This window comes from Hemisphaericaspora subhashii, assembly GCF_019202705.1.
Source record: "Hemisphaericaspora subhashii strain CBS 10753 chromosome Unknown scaffold11, whole genome shotgun sequence".
NCBI lineage: Eukaryota > Fungi > Ascomycota > Pichiomycetes > Serinales > Debaryomycetaceae > Hemisphaericaspora > Hemisphaericaspora subhashii.
In genome coordinates, this window is record NW_026057439.1 from 121,950 (window position 1) to 137,185 (window position 15,236).

General features: G+C 35.5%; 7 protein-coding genes across 7 annotated transcripts; 6 read left to right on the forward strand and 1 right to left on the reverse strand. All coding sequences in view use genetic code 12, as the record gives it.

The window, feature by feature from the left end:
* Window positions 1-477: 477 nt before the first annotated feature.
* J8A68_005888 (SUR7/PalI family protein) lies at window positions 478-1,332 on the forward strand (the record flags this gene model as incomplete). The annotated part of the gene is made up of 1 exon (XM_049410002.1): window positions 478-1,332. One exon carries the CDS (start codon window positions 478-480, stop codon window positions 1,330-1,332), a length of 855 nt encoding a protein of 284 aa, XP_049260855.1.
* Window positions 1,333-2,491: 1,159 nt separating this feature from the next.
* On the forward strand, window positions 2,492-3,268 carry J8A68_005889 (SUR7/PalI family protein; the record flags this gene model as incomplete). Its single annotated transcript, XM_049410003.1, has 1 exon — window positions 2,492-3,268. The coding sequence occupies one exon, from the start codon at window positions 2,492-2,494 to the stop codon at window positions 3,266-3,268; it is 777 nt and encodes a 258-aa protein (XP_049260856.1).
* A 1,721-nt stretch (window positions 3,269-4,989) lies between these two features.
* On the forward strand, window positions 4,990-5,799 carry J8A68_005890 (SUR7/PalI family protein; the record flags this gene model as incomplete). The annotated part of the gene is made up of 1 exon (XM_049410004.1): window positions 4,990-5,799. One exon carries the CDS (start codon window positions 4,990-4,992, stop codon window positions 5,797-5,799), a length of 810 nt encoding a protein of 269 aa, XP_049260857.1.
* Window positions 5,800-6,790: 991 nt separating this feature from the next.
* On the forward strand, window positions 6,791-7,404 carry J8A68_005891 (uncharacterized protein; the record flags this gene model as incomplete). Its single annotated transcript, XM_049410007.1, has 2 exons — window positions 6,791-6,830; window positions 7,109-7,404. 2 exons carry the CDS (start codon window positions 6,791-6,793, stop codon window positions 7,402-7,404), a joined length of 336 nt encoding a protein of 111 aa, XP_049260858.1.
* Window positions 7,405-8,457: 1,053 nt separating this feature from the next.
* Window positions 8,458-10,269, forward strand: J8A68_005892 (uncharacterized protein; the record flags this gene model as incomplete). Its single annotated transcript, XM_049410008.1, has 1 exon — window positions 8,458-10,269. The coding sequence occupies one exon, from the start codon at window positions 8,458-8,460 to the stop codon at window positions 10,267-10,269; it is 1,812 nt and encodes a 603-aa protein (XP_049260859.1).
* Window positions 10,270-10,380: 111 nt separating this feature from the next.
* GUS1 (glutamate--tRNA ligase) lies at window positions 10,381-12,561 on the reverse strand (the record flags this gene model as incomplete). The annotated part of the gene is made up of 1 exon (XM_049410009.1): window positions 10,381-12,561. The coding sequence occupies one exon, from the start codon at window positions 12,559-12,561 to the stop codon at window positions 10,381-10,383; it is 2,181 nt and encodes a 726-aa protein (XP_049260860.1).
* A 227-nt stretch (window positions 12,562-12,788) lies between these two features.
* J8A68_005894 (uncharacterized protein) lies at window positions 12,789-14,804 on the forward strand (the record flags this gene model as incomplete). The annotated part of the gene is made up of 1 exon (XM_049410010.1): window positions 12,789-14,804. The coding sequence occupies one exon, from the start codon at window positions 12,789-12,791 to the stop codon at window positions 14,802-14,804; it is 2,016 nt and encodes a 671-aa protein (XP_049260861.1).
* Between the last annotated feature and the right edge of the window lie 432 nt (window positions 14,805-15,236).

A 15,236-nucleotide genomic window follows, 5' to 3' on the forward strand; every position in this document is an offset into this window, starting at 1 on the left:
ACCAGCCTAAAATAAATTGAACACCGACGGTTTTATAACTAATTTGATGGTCGGATTTTAAAACCCCTCAATATTCACATGTTTTCACTTATATTGGTATGAATTTTTAAGGTACAGCACTTTTTACCGATGATCCCAGCCCCATATATTTCAGCCTTAACGGCCATAACTCTAGCTTGATTAATAATATTCTTATTGTTTCAAAGAAAATGATCATTTATTGACATTGTTGTTGTTTTTGGAGTTTAATATTATTTACATTTGCAATTTTGATTGCAAATAATATTTTCAATAGCTTAAATGAAGCTGAAATTCATTGCCTCTACTACCGAATTAGAGAATATAAATAGAAACCTGAATACATCAACTTTTCTTGGTTAACTTCGTTTCTTCGTCTCTTCTTCCTCTTCTTCTTCTTCTTCTTCCGTCTGTCACCATCATATTATTCAATTAAATCAATTGCTATTAACATTAAATATGGGTAGCAGATATTTCACGATTATTCCATTGATATTCTTAATATCTTCAACAGTCTTTCTAATCTTCACTATCCTCAATGGTTCAACCACCAGTTCGGCAATCAGCGCCTTATATTGGTCCGAAACCGACACATCACGTATTCCAGGGGCACCATTTGATAAATCACGATGGACTTTCTATACCCTATGTGGAGTTATGAATGGACACAACGTCGATTGTTTGCCCCCTTTGATACCTGCATTCCCCTATTCCCCTGATGATAATTTCCCATTCAGTGAAAATCGTCTTCCACCCGATTTCGTAATTAATAGAAACACATATTATTATTTATCAAGAATTTCATTTTCATTCTTAGTGATGGCATTGGCTGGAAGTGCACTTTCACTTTTAATTACCCCCTTCGGGTTCTGTTTCAAATCTTGTGTAGGTGCGTCTCTGGCTTTTTTCACCTTTGTCACATTTGTATTCGGAGCCGCTGGTGCTTCATGTTTGACAGCTGTTCATGCTAGGGGAAGGAATCATTTTAATGAGAATGAGATGCAAACTAATTTGGGTGTGGCTGCATTTGGGATTCTTTGGGCTGGGGTATTGTCTTTGTTGTTGGCGTTCATTGCATCTTGTTTGATTTGTTGTGTGAATAACAGAACTAAGACACAATACGTGGATGCTCAATCTGGACCCGGTGCCGCTGGTGAACCGGTTTATTATCCTAATAATGAAAACGATGCTCAGCCGGTTTATTATCCTAATAATAAAAACGACTCTCAACCGGCTTATTATCATAATGAAAATAATAAAGAATCCAATCACTACGAAGGGGCTACTTATGTTGATAGAGAATATTCCACGTGAGGTGAGATGAAGGTCTGTAGAGGAAGAGTATATGTGTGTCCTCCATGATTCTATATAGTTTTTTGTATTTATGTATTTTGATATAAATTGGGAAATGAATATATTGCCTACACTCATGTAAGAATATGAGTGTTTCTACTGGAATTACGTGTATTTGACAGTGGAAAAGCGCTAAACCGTCTGACGCGAGATTGTTGAGCGAATGTAGATTCGGATATCCTAATGAACCAGAGTTCGCTGTACTATGAAGATAGATAGTTGTAATCTATGAAGATAGATTCTTGTTCCCCAACCAAATCACAAAACCTCTATAAGGGGAATCCACGCGTATTTATCTTCAAGTCCTAAAGTTTAGGAAACGGCGAAGGTAGCGAACGAATCGAAGCTTTTCAGAGATCAACTGTCGTGTAACAGGTTACACACACGAACCTCGTCCTGAGCTCCGCCATACCACACACTCACTAACTACCGGCGAAAGTCTATAATATCCGCGATTACTCCAATTCCTGATTAGGAAGGAGCACATAACCACTCCTTACGCAAATTTATTTTTATTTTTAGTAACTCACTTACCATTCACGTCTATCATTTGACCAATTTGATGATGTAAAATATTTCTTACTTTCAAGAGGGTGATTAAAACCCCCCGAGCCATTATTTTTTCAAGCTGACTAGAAACGCTTGATTTATGTTCAGTATACAACTTAGTCACGCCGTTAGTAATCAACGCCCTGTTGACAATTGACTTCGCCTCCCCCTCTCACCGTTCACAAAGACCACCCAATAGTCACATATTCTCGCTTATATTGGTATGAATTTTAAGCTACAGCCCATTTCTATAAAAATCCCCAGCCCCCTATTCTTCAGCCCTAACGTTCTGTACTGTAGTTAAACAATATTATTTGTTTCGTAACTATCCGTTATAATAATGATGTCATTTATTTATCATTTTTTCAAGCCTAGTATGTTGCGCATTCGCAATTTTGATTGCAAAATAATATTTTCAGTTGCTCGAGAGGCTGATATTCATTGCTATAACTAATGTGTATATAAATAGCAACTGGAATACCTCATCTTTCCTCGAGATATTTTCATTTCGTTTCTTCTTCTCGTCTTCTTCTTCACTCTAACAAATTATTCAATTAAGTAACTTACAAATATGGGTAGCAGATTTTTTACATTTATCCCATTGATATTCTTAGTATCATCAACCATTTTACTAATATTCACCGTCATCAACGGTTCAACCACCAATTCCCCAATCAACGCCTTGTATTGGTCCGAGACCGACACATCTGGCATAGCTGGCGCACCATTCGACAAATCACGATGGACTTTCTATACCCTATGTGGAGTCCAAAACGGTGACAATAATAATTGTTTACCCATGGTAGCGGCGTATCCATATTCGCCATATGATAATTTTCCAACTGGGAGAAATGATCTTCCTCAAGATTTTATAACTAATAGAAATACATATTATTATTTATCAAGAATTGCATTTTCATTCTTAGTGATTGCATTGGTTGGAAGTGGACTTTCACTTTTGATCACACCGTTAGGATTTTGTTTCAAATCTTGTGGAGGTGGGTTTGCGGCATTTTTCACATTTATCACATTTGCATTCGGTGCCACTGGTGCTTCATGTTTGACTGCCGCTCATGCTATGGGAAGAAAACATTTTAATGATAATGGGATGCAAACTAATTTGGGTGCCGCTGCATTTGGGATACTTTGGGCTGGGGTATTTTGTTTGTTGATGGCGTTTATTGGGTGTTGTATGGTTTGTTGTGGGAATAATGGAACTAGAACTAAATATGTGGATGCTGGACCTGGACCTGGTGCGGCTGGTGAACCGGTTTATTATCCTAATAATAATAGAGTATCTAATAATTATGAAGGGGCCACTTATGTTGGTAGACAAGATTCTAAGTGAGGTGAGGAGAAGATTGTAGAGTAAGAGTAGATGAATAATGCTTTGCATGATTTCTATATAGGTTTTATATTTTTGTATTTTGTTGTATATTATAACACAGATAAATTATGAAATGAATACATGTTTTGCACTCAGGTAGGGGCGGCGGGAGGAGAAGAGAGGACGGACATGACTCTTGACCAAACATCCGAATGGACTGTAAGAACAGGAGTGTTTCTACTAGAATTAGTGTTTGACAGTGGAAAACGCTAAAACATCTGATGCGAGATCGTCCGTGTATATTCGGATATCCTAATGATTGTTGTAATCTATTAAGATTGTTGTTCCCCAACCAAATCCCGAAGATCTAAAGGGGGAAACCACAGGTATTGATCCTTGAGTCCTAAAGTTTAGGAAACGGCGAAGGTAGCGCACGAATCGAGGCTTTTCAGAAATCAACTGTAATGTAACAAGTCACACAGGAAACACGTCGGCAACTTCGCCATACCACATACTCACTAACGACCGGTGAAAGTCTATAATTTCCGCTATTACTCCAATTCCTGATTAGGAAGGAGCACATAACCACTCCTTACGCAAATTTATTTTCAGTAACTTACTTACCATTCACTTATATCTGTCACAGTTTTAAACTACGAAGATTTAAATGTATGCAGGCGTAAGGGGAAAGTGCTTCACTTAATCTTTGCTCTCTGATGGCTTGTATGTAATGGTGCTGATATTGGGGGATACGCGATAAACGTAGATGATGTCGAAGTAGTTAACTCGCCACTAATGGCTCAACCATACCGATGGTCAACCCTGAGACTTTTGATATTTGTTCTCTTATTAAATCGTTCGAAACGTAATTTTATTGATACTTCTAAAAATTATAAAAACGTATAAAACATAAGAAATGTAGCTTGTTAAATACCAAGTATACTTTAAACAATCCACTCCAAATTTCCGTATTTGCAATACAATTATAATTTCACAATTTTATTCTTATAAAACTTCTAACAATGACACTTGCTTACACTTGGCTCAAATTGCCCAGATTCTAAACTAACCACATCCATGTCGTAATGTCGCAGAACTGACATTTATATAGGCAAACGTCGTAACTGAAGTCAGTACTGTGACAATATCATTTGACCAATTTGATGATGTGAAATATTTATTATTTTTAAGAGGGTGATTAAACCCCCCCAAGTCATTTCAAGTTGACTAGCCTTTTCTTGATTTATGTTCAATATACAACTTAGTCACACCGTTAGTAAGCATTTCTCTGTTGACAATTGGCTTCGCCCCCCCTTCTTCTTTCACAAAAACCACTCTTTTTTTTTTTCAACACAATCTTGACATTTTCTCCTTATAATAGGTATGAATTTTAAGGCACAGCCCTTTTCTCTAATGCAACCCCCCCTGCCCCATATTTTTCAGCCTTAACGATCATTACTGTAGATTAATAATATTATTTGTTTCGTAACTCACCCTTTTAAAGACCATGGTCATTTATTTATCATTTTTTTTTTTTCAAGCTTAGTATTGCGTATTCTCGATTTTGATTGCAAAATAATATTTTCACTTTCTTAAAGAAGGCAGACAGTCATTGCAACAACTAATGCTTATATAAATAGTAACTTAAATACCTCACCCCTCTTCGAGATATTTTAATTTTGTTTCTTCTTCTCGTCTTCTTCTTCACTCTATCAAATTGTTCAATTAACTAACTTACAAATATGGGTAGTAGATTTTTGACAATTATTCCATTGATATTCTTAGTATCATCAACCGTCTTACTAATATTCACCGTAATCAACGGTTCAACCACCAATTCTCCAATAAACGCCTTATATTGGTCCGAAACCGACACTTCAGGCATAACTGGCGCACCATTCGATAAATCACGATGGACTTTCTATACCCTATGTGGAGTCCAAAACGGTGACAATAATAATTGTTTACCTATGGTAGCGGCGTATCCGTATTCGCCATATGATAATTTCCCATTTGGTAGAATTGACCTTCCGTTGGATTTCATAACTAATAGAAATACATATTATTATTTATCAAGAACTGCGTTTTCATTCATATTGATTGCATTAGTTGGAAGTGCACTTTCACTTTTGATCACCCCCTTAGGGTTTTGTTTCAAGTCTTGTGGAGGGGGGGGTTCCGCCTTTTCCATATTTGTGACATTTGTATTCGGTGCCACGGGTGCTTCATGTTTGACTGCCGCTCATGCTATGGGAAGAAAGCATTTTAATGATAATGGGATGCAAACTAATTTGGGTGCCGCTGCATTTGGGATACTTTGGGCCGGGGTATTTTGTTTATTGATGGCGTTTATTGGCTCTTGTTTGGTATGTTGTGGGAATAATAGAACTAAAACAAAATATGTGTCTGCTGGGCCTGTGCCTGGTGCGGCTGGTGAACCTGGTTACTATCCTAATAATAATGCTCAACCGGTGTACTATCTTACTGATAATAATAAAGGGACCAATCAGTATGAAGGGGCTACTTATGTTGGTAGACAGGATTCTAAGTGAGGTGAGTGAAGAGTTGTTGTGGAAGAGTAGATGAATAGTGTCCTCGATGATTCTATGTAGGCTTTTATATTCTCGTATTTTGTTATATATTGAAAACCGAATACATCCCCGACACTCATATGGGAAGAGCATGACGCTTAACCAAACATGATTCTTCTTCAGCATTTGGCAAAGCTCATGAGTTTAAACTTAATCCTTTGAACATCAATAAGTCATTAGTAAACTTTTAGTTTGGAACCCTTTTTAAAGGAATCATTGAAATTAACCAGATATCCAAGTTAAAAGTTCAATAGTTTTCTTTTCTTTTGACCAATGGTCCCAACTGTCCTCCCTATCTCAAAACTTTGCCTAAAGCCACACTATAAACGTTCCTGTGCGAGGGTTGAAACTGGTTGAAGCTTGGGTAATGCTGGTTGAAGTTTGGATAAGGACTAAGTCAGATGAGTAACAACCAATAGTTCGTTTATCATCAGTTAATACATGCAATAATTTTTCTTTGACAGATTTTTAGAGTTTATGCATAATCGAAACCTTAAATTATATTAGTTGGTTATATGCGTTGTTGCAAGAACTGAATGTTTCTACTGGAATTGGCCATTGCTTTAACAGTGGAAGCTCTAAAAATGCTTGTACTAGACCATTCGAGCAAATATGTGTTCAGTTATCCTAATTAACCAAAGTTCTTAGTAATTAAAGGCAGATAAAATTTTGTTATTCAATCAAATCCCAAAACCCTCGAAGAGGGGGGATTCATGCGTATTTATCCCCGTTCCGTTTGCGAACGGATCAGGGCATTTTCAGAAACCACCAGAATGTGAGAGGTTACACCCACGGAAACCCGTCCGGAACTCATCCATACCACATTCTCAATAGCGACCAGCCTAGACGATTACTCCCATAATAAGGTGCACATAACCGCTCCTTATAAGTATCCTTGATATTCTAATGACTTCTTCTATTTAGGTTATTCAAGCATCCCAACATTTCATTGATGAATGATCCGTTGAGGTTGAGTTATAACCCCTTGGATGGTCTTATCTTTTTCATGATACTTATGTTTAGATGTGTTGGGTTTGAAGAAGAACGCCACATATTTGTCGATATAAATATGGAAATAAATGACCAAACTTAATCCAGATTTGTTTTGTCATTTACATGTATCTTCTTCTAATTGATGAGAATTTTATCTAATTCTTAGTCAATTAAAAATAATCTAATTGCAAAATGATGGATTTTGGGAGTATATACATGAAATTTTTAATATTTTTCATTTTTATAGTTCGATCAATACTCGGTGCTCCCAGCTTAGTAGATGCACATATATTAGGAAAGACCTATTTCGATGATAGCGGAGGATACAAAATGGGTGATGTTTCATTTGGAATTCTATATGCTGGTATTGGTAGTTTAGTGATGGCATTTATTTCTGCTTGTATATTCGGAGCTAGTCTTAATGGTGGGATTAAGAAGAGAGAATTGGATGATCTTGTTGTTGGGAAGCCAGGAAAATTGAATCCTTATCCTGTGGATGTGGATGGCTTTTACTATAATGATGTTGCTTTTGTTGAAGGTACTCCAGAGGAGATAAAATTGTTGAAAGTTTAGAGTGATTTTTTTTATATTATACATCATATATTAAATTTCTTGTACACGTGTCTTGCATCGGTATGGCTTGTGCTCCGTCTCCATGGTCTTCAGCAAAATATTGGCTGTTCCATTTGCAACCATAGCTTATTAAGCTTTTCAATTAACATACTGTGATATTAAGTCTACACACAAAGGGTTTTTAATTCCTTTCTTGTATGTAAATCATGTCTATATGTATAATGAAAAAAAAAAAAACAATAATAGTACAAGAATCTGTGCTCACACAGTAATAGAAATAAGACTATTATATAAGCTTAAATTTTCTGCATTCTGCTTATGCTTTTAATGTTTAATAAACTTTACGAGATATTTAATATAAAATAATGTTTCACGATGAAATCTTTCGTCAATCTTCTTCAATTTGTATGTCGGAAGAAATTAAAATAAATCTCTAAATCTGACACAAAGTCTTTGCATACCAAAGTGAGTGCAGCAAAAACAGATGCAGTGTGTTTTGTCTTAAACCTTCCCTGAGTTGTTTCTTTTTGTGATTTATTCTTTAAGGAGATCTTACACAGAATTGCGAGGTTAGGAAATTATAATATTGATTCTTTAGATTTGTAGTAAATAATGTTCTATTTTGTGTCAAATGAGATACATATTTAATGTCTAAACTTTCCTCGTTTTCGGGAAGATTGTTGTTGTTGCAAAGTTTGTTCGATTTATTATTATTAATTATTAGTTTCATACTATTACTCTATGTTTATTAGTTTAAAATTGAATAAGCGAGTTAAATTTTGCAGCCATTTTTATTTTTTAAGTGAGAACAAAAAAAATAACTTTAACATAAAAAATAATTTTCAAGAAGTTGCAAAAGTTTCCTTTTTTATTAAAAATAGAAGTGGAATAATATGTGGGTATCTACTTCATTAAAACTAGTGTCTTAATAAGCTAAACCCAATGTTGTGACTTAATAATTTAAGACACAGCTTTTTAAAAATAATTGTGTTTCACTCTCTTTTTCTTTTATTCTTCTTCATTTACTTTAAAAAGAGATACTACAACTTGTTAATGAAATTTCAATCAGAGCTTAGAGAATTCACATTTCCTGAGTTACTACTACCTCCAACCCCTGCAACATTCACTCAAACGACATCTTCTTCAACAACTTCAACTTCAAAACATGATTTTTTAGAACAAGGTATTTCAGATTTTAAAGAAACTCCTGAAGATGATATAATAACTAATCCAATTCAAGACTTATATAATTTCTTTGAGGTTGACAGCAACGACTTATCATTGACCAAGAATGATGATGCCCAGCCTTTAGGGGAATCTACACCTACAGTAGATGAAAATATGACTGTCTTATTTGAAGAAGATACAAGGGCAAATAATCAACCTAAAGAAGAAACAATCTCCCCTAATTCAAATATTAATTGGTATATGGAATCCATTATAAATTCACATAATGTCGCCAATCTAGATCCTATTGATAGTGCTGATAAGCAAAAGATCAATAAAGTTGAAGATGAGGAAGAGGAATCGCTTTTGAATCTTTTTGAAATAACGTGTAAGGAATTAGATGATTGGAAAGAAAATGCAAATATTGACATACAGAATGATGATATGGAAGAAGACAAATCCACTTTCAAACAGGAAAGTCAAACACTAGTTGTTAGTAATAATAATAATTCAATAGCTCCTAGGATTGTGACTGATCCTTGGAATGGATTAATTCAAACTTTTGGTTTTGGTTCGGATTTATTAACAGTTGATCAATATTTCACTAAGAAGAAGCTACTGGAAGATAAAGGATCCTACTCATCAGATCACTCCTCGACTTCTTCGGATGCTCAACTGAATCTATCATTATCATATCAAATCCCATCATCACTTTCCCAATCCAACACACCAATAGAAACCGCCTCTAACATCCCTTCCCGACCCCCATCTACCAACAAGAAACGGAAACTCGACCCATCCATATCCAAACAAGGCATATGCTCCAAATCAACCCCATCCTCAAAACTCGACTTCTCCGACATCGACACCCACGTCCAATCTATCCCCGACTACGAATATTCCCTGCAACTCTCCAACAACTCCACCCGAGTCCCCAATCCCCAACAATGCACCTTCCTCCTCTCCAAACTAATCTCGCCCCTCCCAACCACCACCCTCATCGTCTGTCAGATCGAACGCACCCTCTACACCCGTCCCAACCTAATCCAATCCCTACTCCAACTGCACCAATTTCCCCAATTCCAAAACTTCGAAATCAGCCCCAATCCCAATTTTAAAACCAGTTCATATGAGGCGGAATATGTATTGACGAAGATGTCGCGTGGCAAGCCAGATAATACTACTCGGGCAGGATTGTGTCCCTATTGTCCGCATATTGAGTTTTTTGGGTTGAAGAATAGTTCATATGGGAACCATTTGGCTTATAAACATGGGATCTTGACCAATGGGACGGCAGTGCCCAATCCGAAATTTTATGGTCGGTGGAGGTTTAAGAAGGGGGAATATGAGGATGGTGGGGGGAGTGGAAGTGGATGGGGTGGTGGTGGAGGGAGTTTGAGCAATAGTGGAGGGAATGGTGTTGGAAGAAGGAAAAAACAGAGAAAGACTTGTGCTCATGTTTTGGAAAGAGAAGGAGTGTTGTGTGTTTGTTGTTGGCAGATTTTGGAAGTGGGATGTACGAGTAGAAGTACTTTGTTGGGACATTATTTGAGACATTATCGGGATTCACATGTTGGGAATAGAAGAGACACCAATGGTGGTGGGGATATTGGGATAAAAGAGGACGAGGGAGGGGATGAATGTGATTGGGATAGATTGGATCCGGTTGTTAAAGGCTTTATTGATCGGTGGAATTAGAGTTTATGGGGTTTGCTAATTTATTTAACATTTGCTTAGTATATATAGGACAAATAATTGTATACATGATATTAGAACATTTGTATATTTATTGTAAACTAACTAAAGTAGTTACTTCTTAGCACCGTACCTGGAGACAGTCTTACCATCTGGGATAGTGAATAAAACCACTGGCTTACCTTCTTGATAAGGTTCATCAACTCTATAGTAACCCTTTCTTTCGAATTGAATAATATCACCTTTTTTCAAATCACGAACATTCAAATCAGCAAAAGCCTTGGTATGGAATTCAGTTTCTGGAGTAATAAAATCTTCAAAGTTATCACCTTCTTCTAATTTATCCTTGGTAATCAAATGATCAAAATCAATTAAATCAACTTCAACTTTATCAGGAGTATCAGCTAACCAAGTAAGCTTCTTAGAAGTCTTACGGAAATCACCATCTAAATGTAATTTAGCTTCAACGGATTTAGTTACATCACCTTCTTTTTCAACCTTGGTGACAATAACATTACCCCAATCCATAAAAGTAACTTCTTCACCTTCAGTCAAGTCAGCATCTGCTTGATCAATCAAAACTTGGTTAGCATAAATGACCTTCTTAGTACCGACATCTGGATTCTTTTTATGTTTTGGTTTGTCTTCAGAATATGGCTCAGCAGGCCCATCAACCAATTTGACACTCACGGCATTAGTAGCATCAATTGCGGTGAATCTTGGAGCAACCGGATCAATAATCTTCTTGTTTAAGGCCCAAATAACAGACCAATCCAAATTAATGATATTTCTAGATGGACCTTGAGCAATAATGAAATTTCTTAATCCTTCAACAGTCATACCTCTTCTTCTAACCCCTCTCACAGTTGGGAATCTTGGATCATCCCAATTGGAAACGTAGTTCTTATCAACAAACCATTGTAATTTTCTCTTGGATAACAAAGTTCTAACGAAATTGACTCTGGCGAAATCCCAAATATGAACATGACGTAATTTCAATGCATTAAGAATCCATTCATATTGAGCATTACGATCTCTGTATTCGTTGGTTCTTAAGGCATGGGTAACACCTTCGATGGAATCAACGACTGGGGCACAGAAATCATAAGTTGGATACATTTTCCATTTATCACCAGTTCTATGATGTGGAGTTAAATTACATCTATAAATAACTGGATCTCTTAAAGTTTTGTTTAAGGCAGTATAATCGATCTTAGCTCTTAAACAATTCTTTAAACCTTCTTCAGTACCATTTTTCATGTCTTCAGTGAAGATTTTTAAATTTTCTTCAATAGTACGGTTTCTTCTTGCAGATGGATCACCAACCATTCTTTCTTCTCTCATTTTTTCTAAAGGAGTATCATCACAATAAGCGTTCCCATCTTTAATCATTTGAACAGCTAATTCATACATTTTGTCAAAGTAATCAGATGAATAAGAGACAACATCACCTTTAACTCCTAATAAAGCTAAATCTTCAACAATAGAATCTTGGAATTCTTCCTTTTCTTTGGTTGGGTTAGTATCATCGAATCTAATGATTAATTTTCCCTTATAATTATGAGCAAAATATTCATTCAAAATAGCTGCCTTAGCATGTCCGATATGTAAATAACCAGAAGGTTCAGGTGGGAAACGAGTAACAACTCTACCCATTTGAGCGTCAGGTAATTCAATATCGAAATTAGCCTTGTGGGTTTCCTTCTTACCACCGGATTTAACAGCTTTGGCTGATTTTCTTAATTCATTTACTGATTTAGTCATGAATTCAATAGTTGATTCAAATCTCTTATCTTCAGCTAATAAATTATACCATCTTGATACATTGATATACACTTCATTTTTGATGACGGAACCCATTAATGCATTGGCACGTAAGACACCCCAAATGGCAACATCAGCTAATGAATATTGATAACCAATAATAAAAGATCTTAAATTTAAATGAGATTCTAATTTCTCTAAATCTAATCCTAATTCTTTAAAATTTTTAATATATAATTTATCTAAAGCAAATTTAACCCAAGATTGAGATTCTTCACCAGCTGGTAAAATAGTTGGGAATTTGGAAGATAAATAAGTTAAAGCATCTAATTGGTTAGTGAAAGTCTTACCTTCTGGAGTAACTAATTTAATTGTAGCATTGGCATCAGATGAGTCAACTGATTTTTCATCAATGAATTCAATTGGAATTGAAATATCTGTAGAAGAATTGGAGTTGATGAATGAAACTGCAAGTAATGTTGGATAAGCAACAAATTGTGCCTTAGCAGCAATTGATAAGCTGAATGACATCTTGTTAGTTGATATTCTAAGGAAGAAGAAGAAGAAGTAGAATGAGAATTCAATTTTTCAATCCCTTCTTTTGATGCCCTTCTTTGTTTCATTGTTGGAACTGGAAGTGAAAAAAAATTTATAAAATAAAAGTCACAAGTCATGTGATCAGTGACGCGACATATAATTATAAATAATTACAAACTTTATTTCACAAAAATATTAAAACGTGCTATAAATAATTTCTAATGGGAGAGTTCCATTCATCATCATTCCAATTACTATTACCAAATCAAAACAAATCAAATACAAGAGAGATGAGTAGTAGGATTAATAGACCAAGTACACCTACATTACAAGACTCAAAAAGACCAACAGCTAAAAGATCACCTTCAATTTTAGTAACAGATGTTAGAAGTCATAATTTAAAAGGAACAAGAGCACCGTTTGCTGGTCATAATTATAAGAAGCAACAACAACAATTACAACAACAGCAGCAGCAGCAGCAGCAACAGTCTCAATCATCTCAAGGTTACAACTTCCTGCAACAACAACATCAAAGCGCACTTCAAAAACGATTAGCTTTTAGGAATAAATATGCTGATATATCAGTTGATAAATTATTAAGCAATTCAAGTGATATTCCATCTGGTCAAAGTAGATTACCTCCACGATTAGTCGATAGAGGATTGTATAATAAGCAATCTTCGGCAAGTCCACCACCAACAATTGGGAATCCTAAATTCCCAGAAGCAAGATTAAATGTACGCAGTATTCCCAAATTATCACAATCATTACCTGCTAGAACTTCAAAGACATCTCAGAAATTAGTATTAATCCCAGAACAACAACAACATTATAAACAAACCACATCACCTCCATCTCATGCGATTACTGCCCACGCCAAGGCAACATCACCTACTCTTTCTCCTCAGAATAATCTTGATCTTCAAGCCCAACTCGATAGGTCCCGAGCTGAACTAATGCCCAAAGAAGCAAGAGCTCAAGAATTTAGTAGAATGACTGCATATTTCATATGTCAAGAATTCAACCTACCTGCAATTGCCAAATTCTTACGTAAGAATCATGAAGTAAAACCAAGAGTTTATGATGAAGCATTATATGTTCCATATACATTACCATTATTACCTGGAAATGATGGGCTTCGGGTCAAATCCAATAATTCTGCAAAATTGGTCGCTAATAATCGATATATGGAGAAATTAATTAATCGAACTGAACAAACTGATCATTTATATGAATATTATTCCGGAGTTGAAACTCCTGAGGATGTGAATAATTATAGTATGGATCCGGAATTGGAAGATGTACATACTCCATTTGATCCATCTGAACCTCAATTCTTTGCCCCACCAATGGAAAATAGTCCTGTGAGTAGTGAGAGTGTTAATTCGGAGAGTAGGAGCATTAAAACACCTCCGCCTGAAACTGATAACAAGGCTAAGAATTTAGAAGTCCGTTTCGTTGATGAACCAATTCGACTTGATACGAGTAATCGTCCAAGTTCACCCCATCATTCCCAATCGGATGTTGTTTCAAGACATCATGCGGAAATGTTTATATTCGCTTATGGGATTGTTGTATTTTGGAATTTTTCTGAAATTCATGAAAAGAATATCCTTGCAGATTTGGCATTTGCCGATGAACCTGAAGAATTATTAATCCAACCGGTTGATGAACAAGATATAGAGACTGAAGAATTTCATTTCGAATATGATTCACAAATCCATAGACCTAGGATATATAATGATATGATCACGCTTAGGTCGGGTGATCATTTGATTAAATTAACCATGTCGCATGCGATTGCCCAGCTGACGAAATTGGGATTGTTTGAAAGTAGGATGGTTAATATTTTACAACTGATTAGTAGATTGCCTAAGAAGCTTGCATTGACTGGACAATTAGGTCTAAAGAGGAATCAATTGTTGAAAAAATCGGGGAAATTGTTTAAACTTAGAGTGGATGTGAATTTACTGAGTTCTATATTGGATACTCCTGATTTCTTTTGGTCTTTTGAACCAGCATTACATCCGTTGTATAATGCAGTTAGGGAATATCTTGAAATTGATCAAAGAGTTCAAGTTTTAAATGATAGATGTAAAGTGTTTTTGGAATTTGTTGATATTGTAAGCGATAGTATGAATGAGAAGAATACCAATAGAATTACTTGGATGATTATTATAATTATTGCATTAAGTTTGTTCGTAAGTTTATTTGAATTTATATTGGAAATTATATAGGTTTCTGTTAATAGCTAATAATGTATATGCTTTGTGGTATGAGGCTCATCTAGGAAATCCTAAAGTAAGCTACATATTTGCAAGCGACAATAAGTCATATAGTTTATTACTTTTACTCCCTATTGTACCTTATAGAGAAGTAATATTGAATTGTGTTGTAGTGGTAGCGTCATGTCGATAAGTATTACTCAATCAATTTTGCAGTACCTGCAAATCCTTTAGGGGAATGTTGAGATATGTTACAATGCAAGACTTTTCGGTTTAAGGCTTGCTCGTTCAGATACTAATTGGTAACGTGTGTTTAATTGGTGACGTGAAAGTGTTTGGTTGAGGATTCATAGATTAATAATTCTATGAGATATAAGAGCTACCAAATGAGTTAAACATTCTTTTTGTTCTTTGGAGAGCTACCAATTTTGAAATTTAATTTTA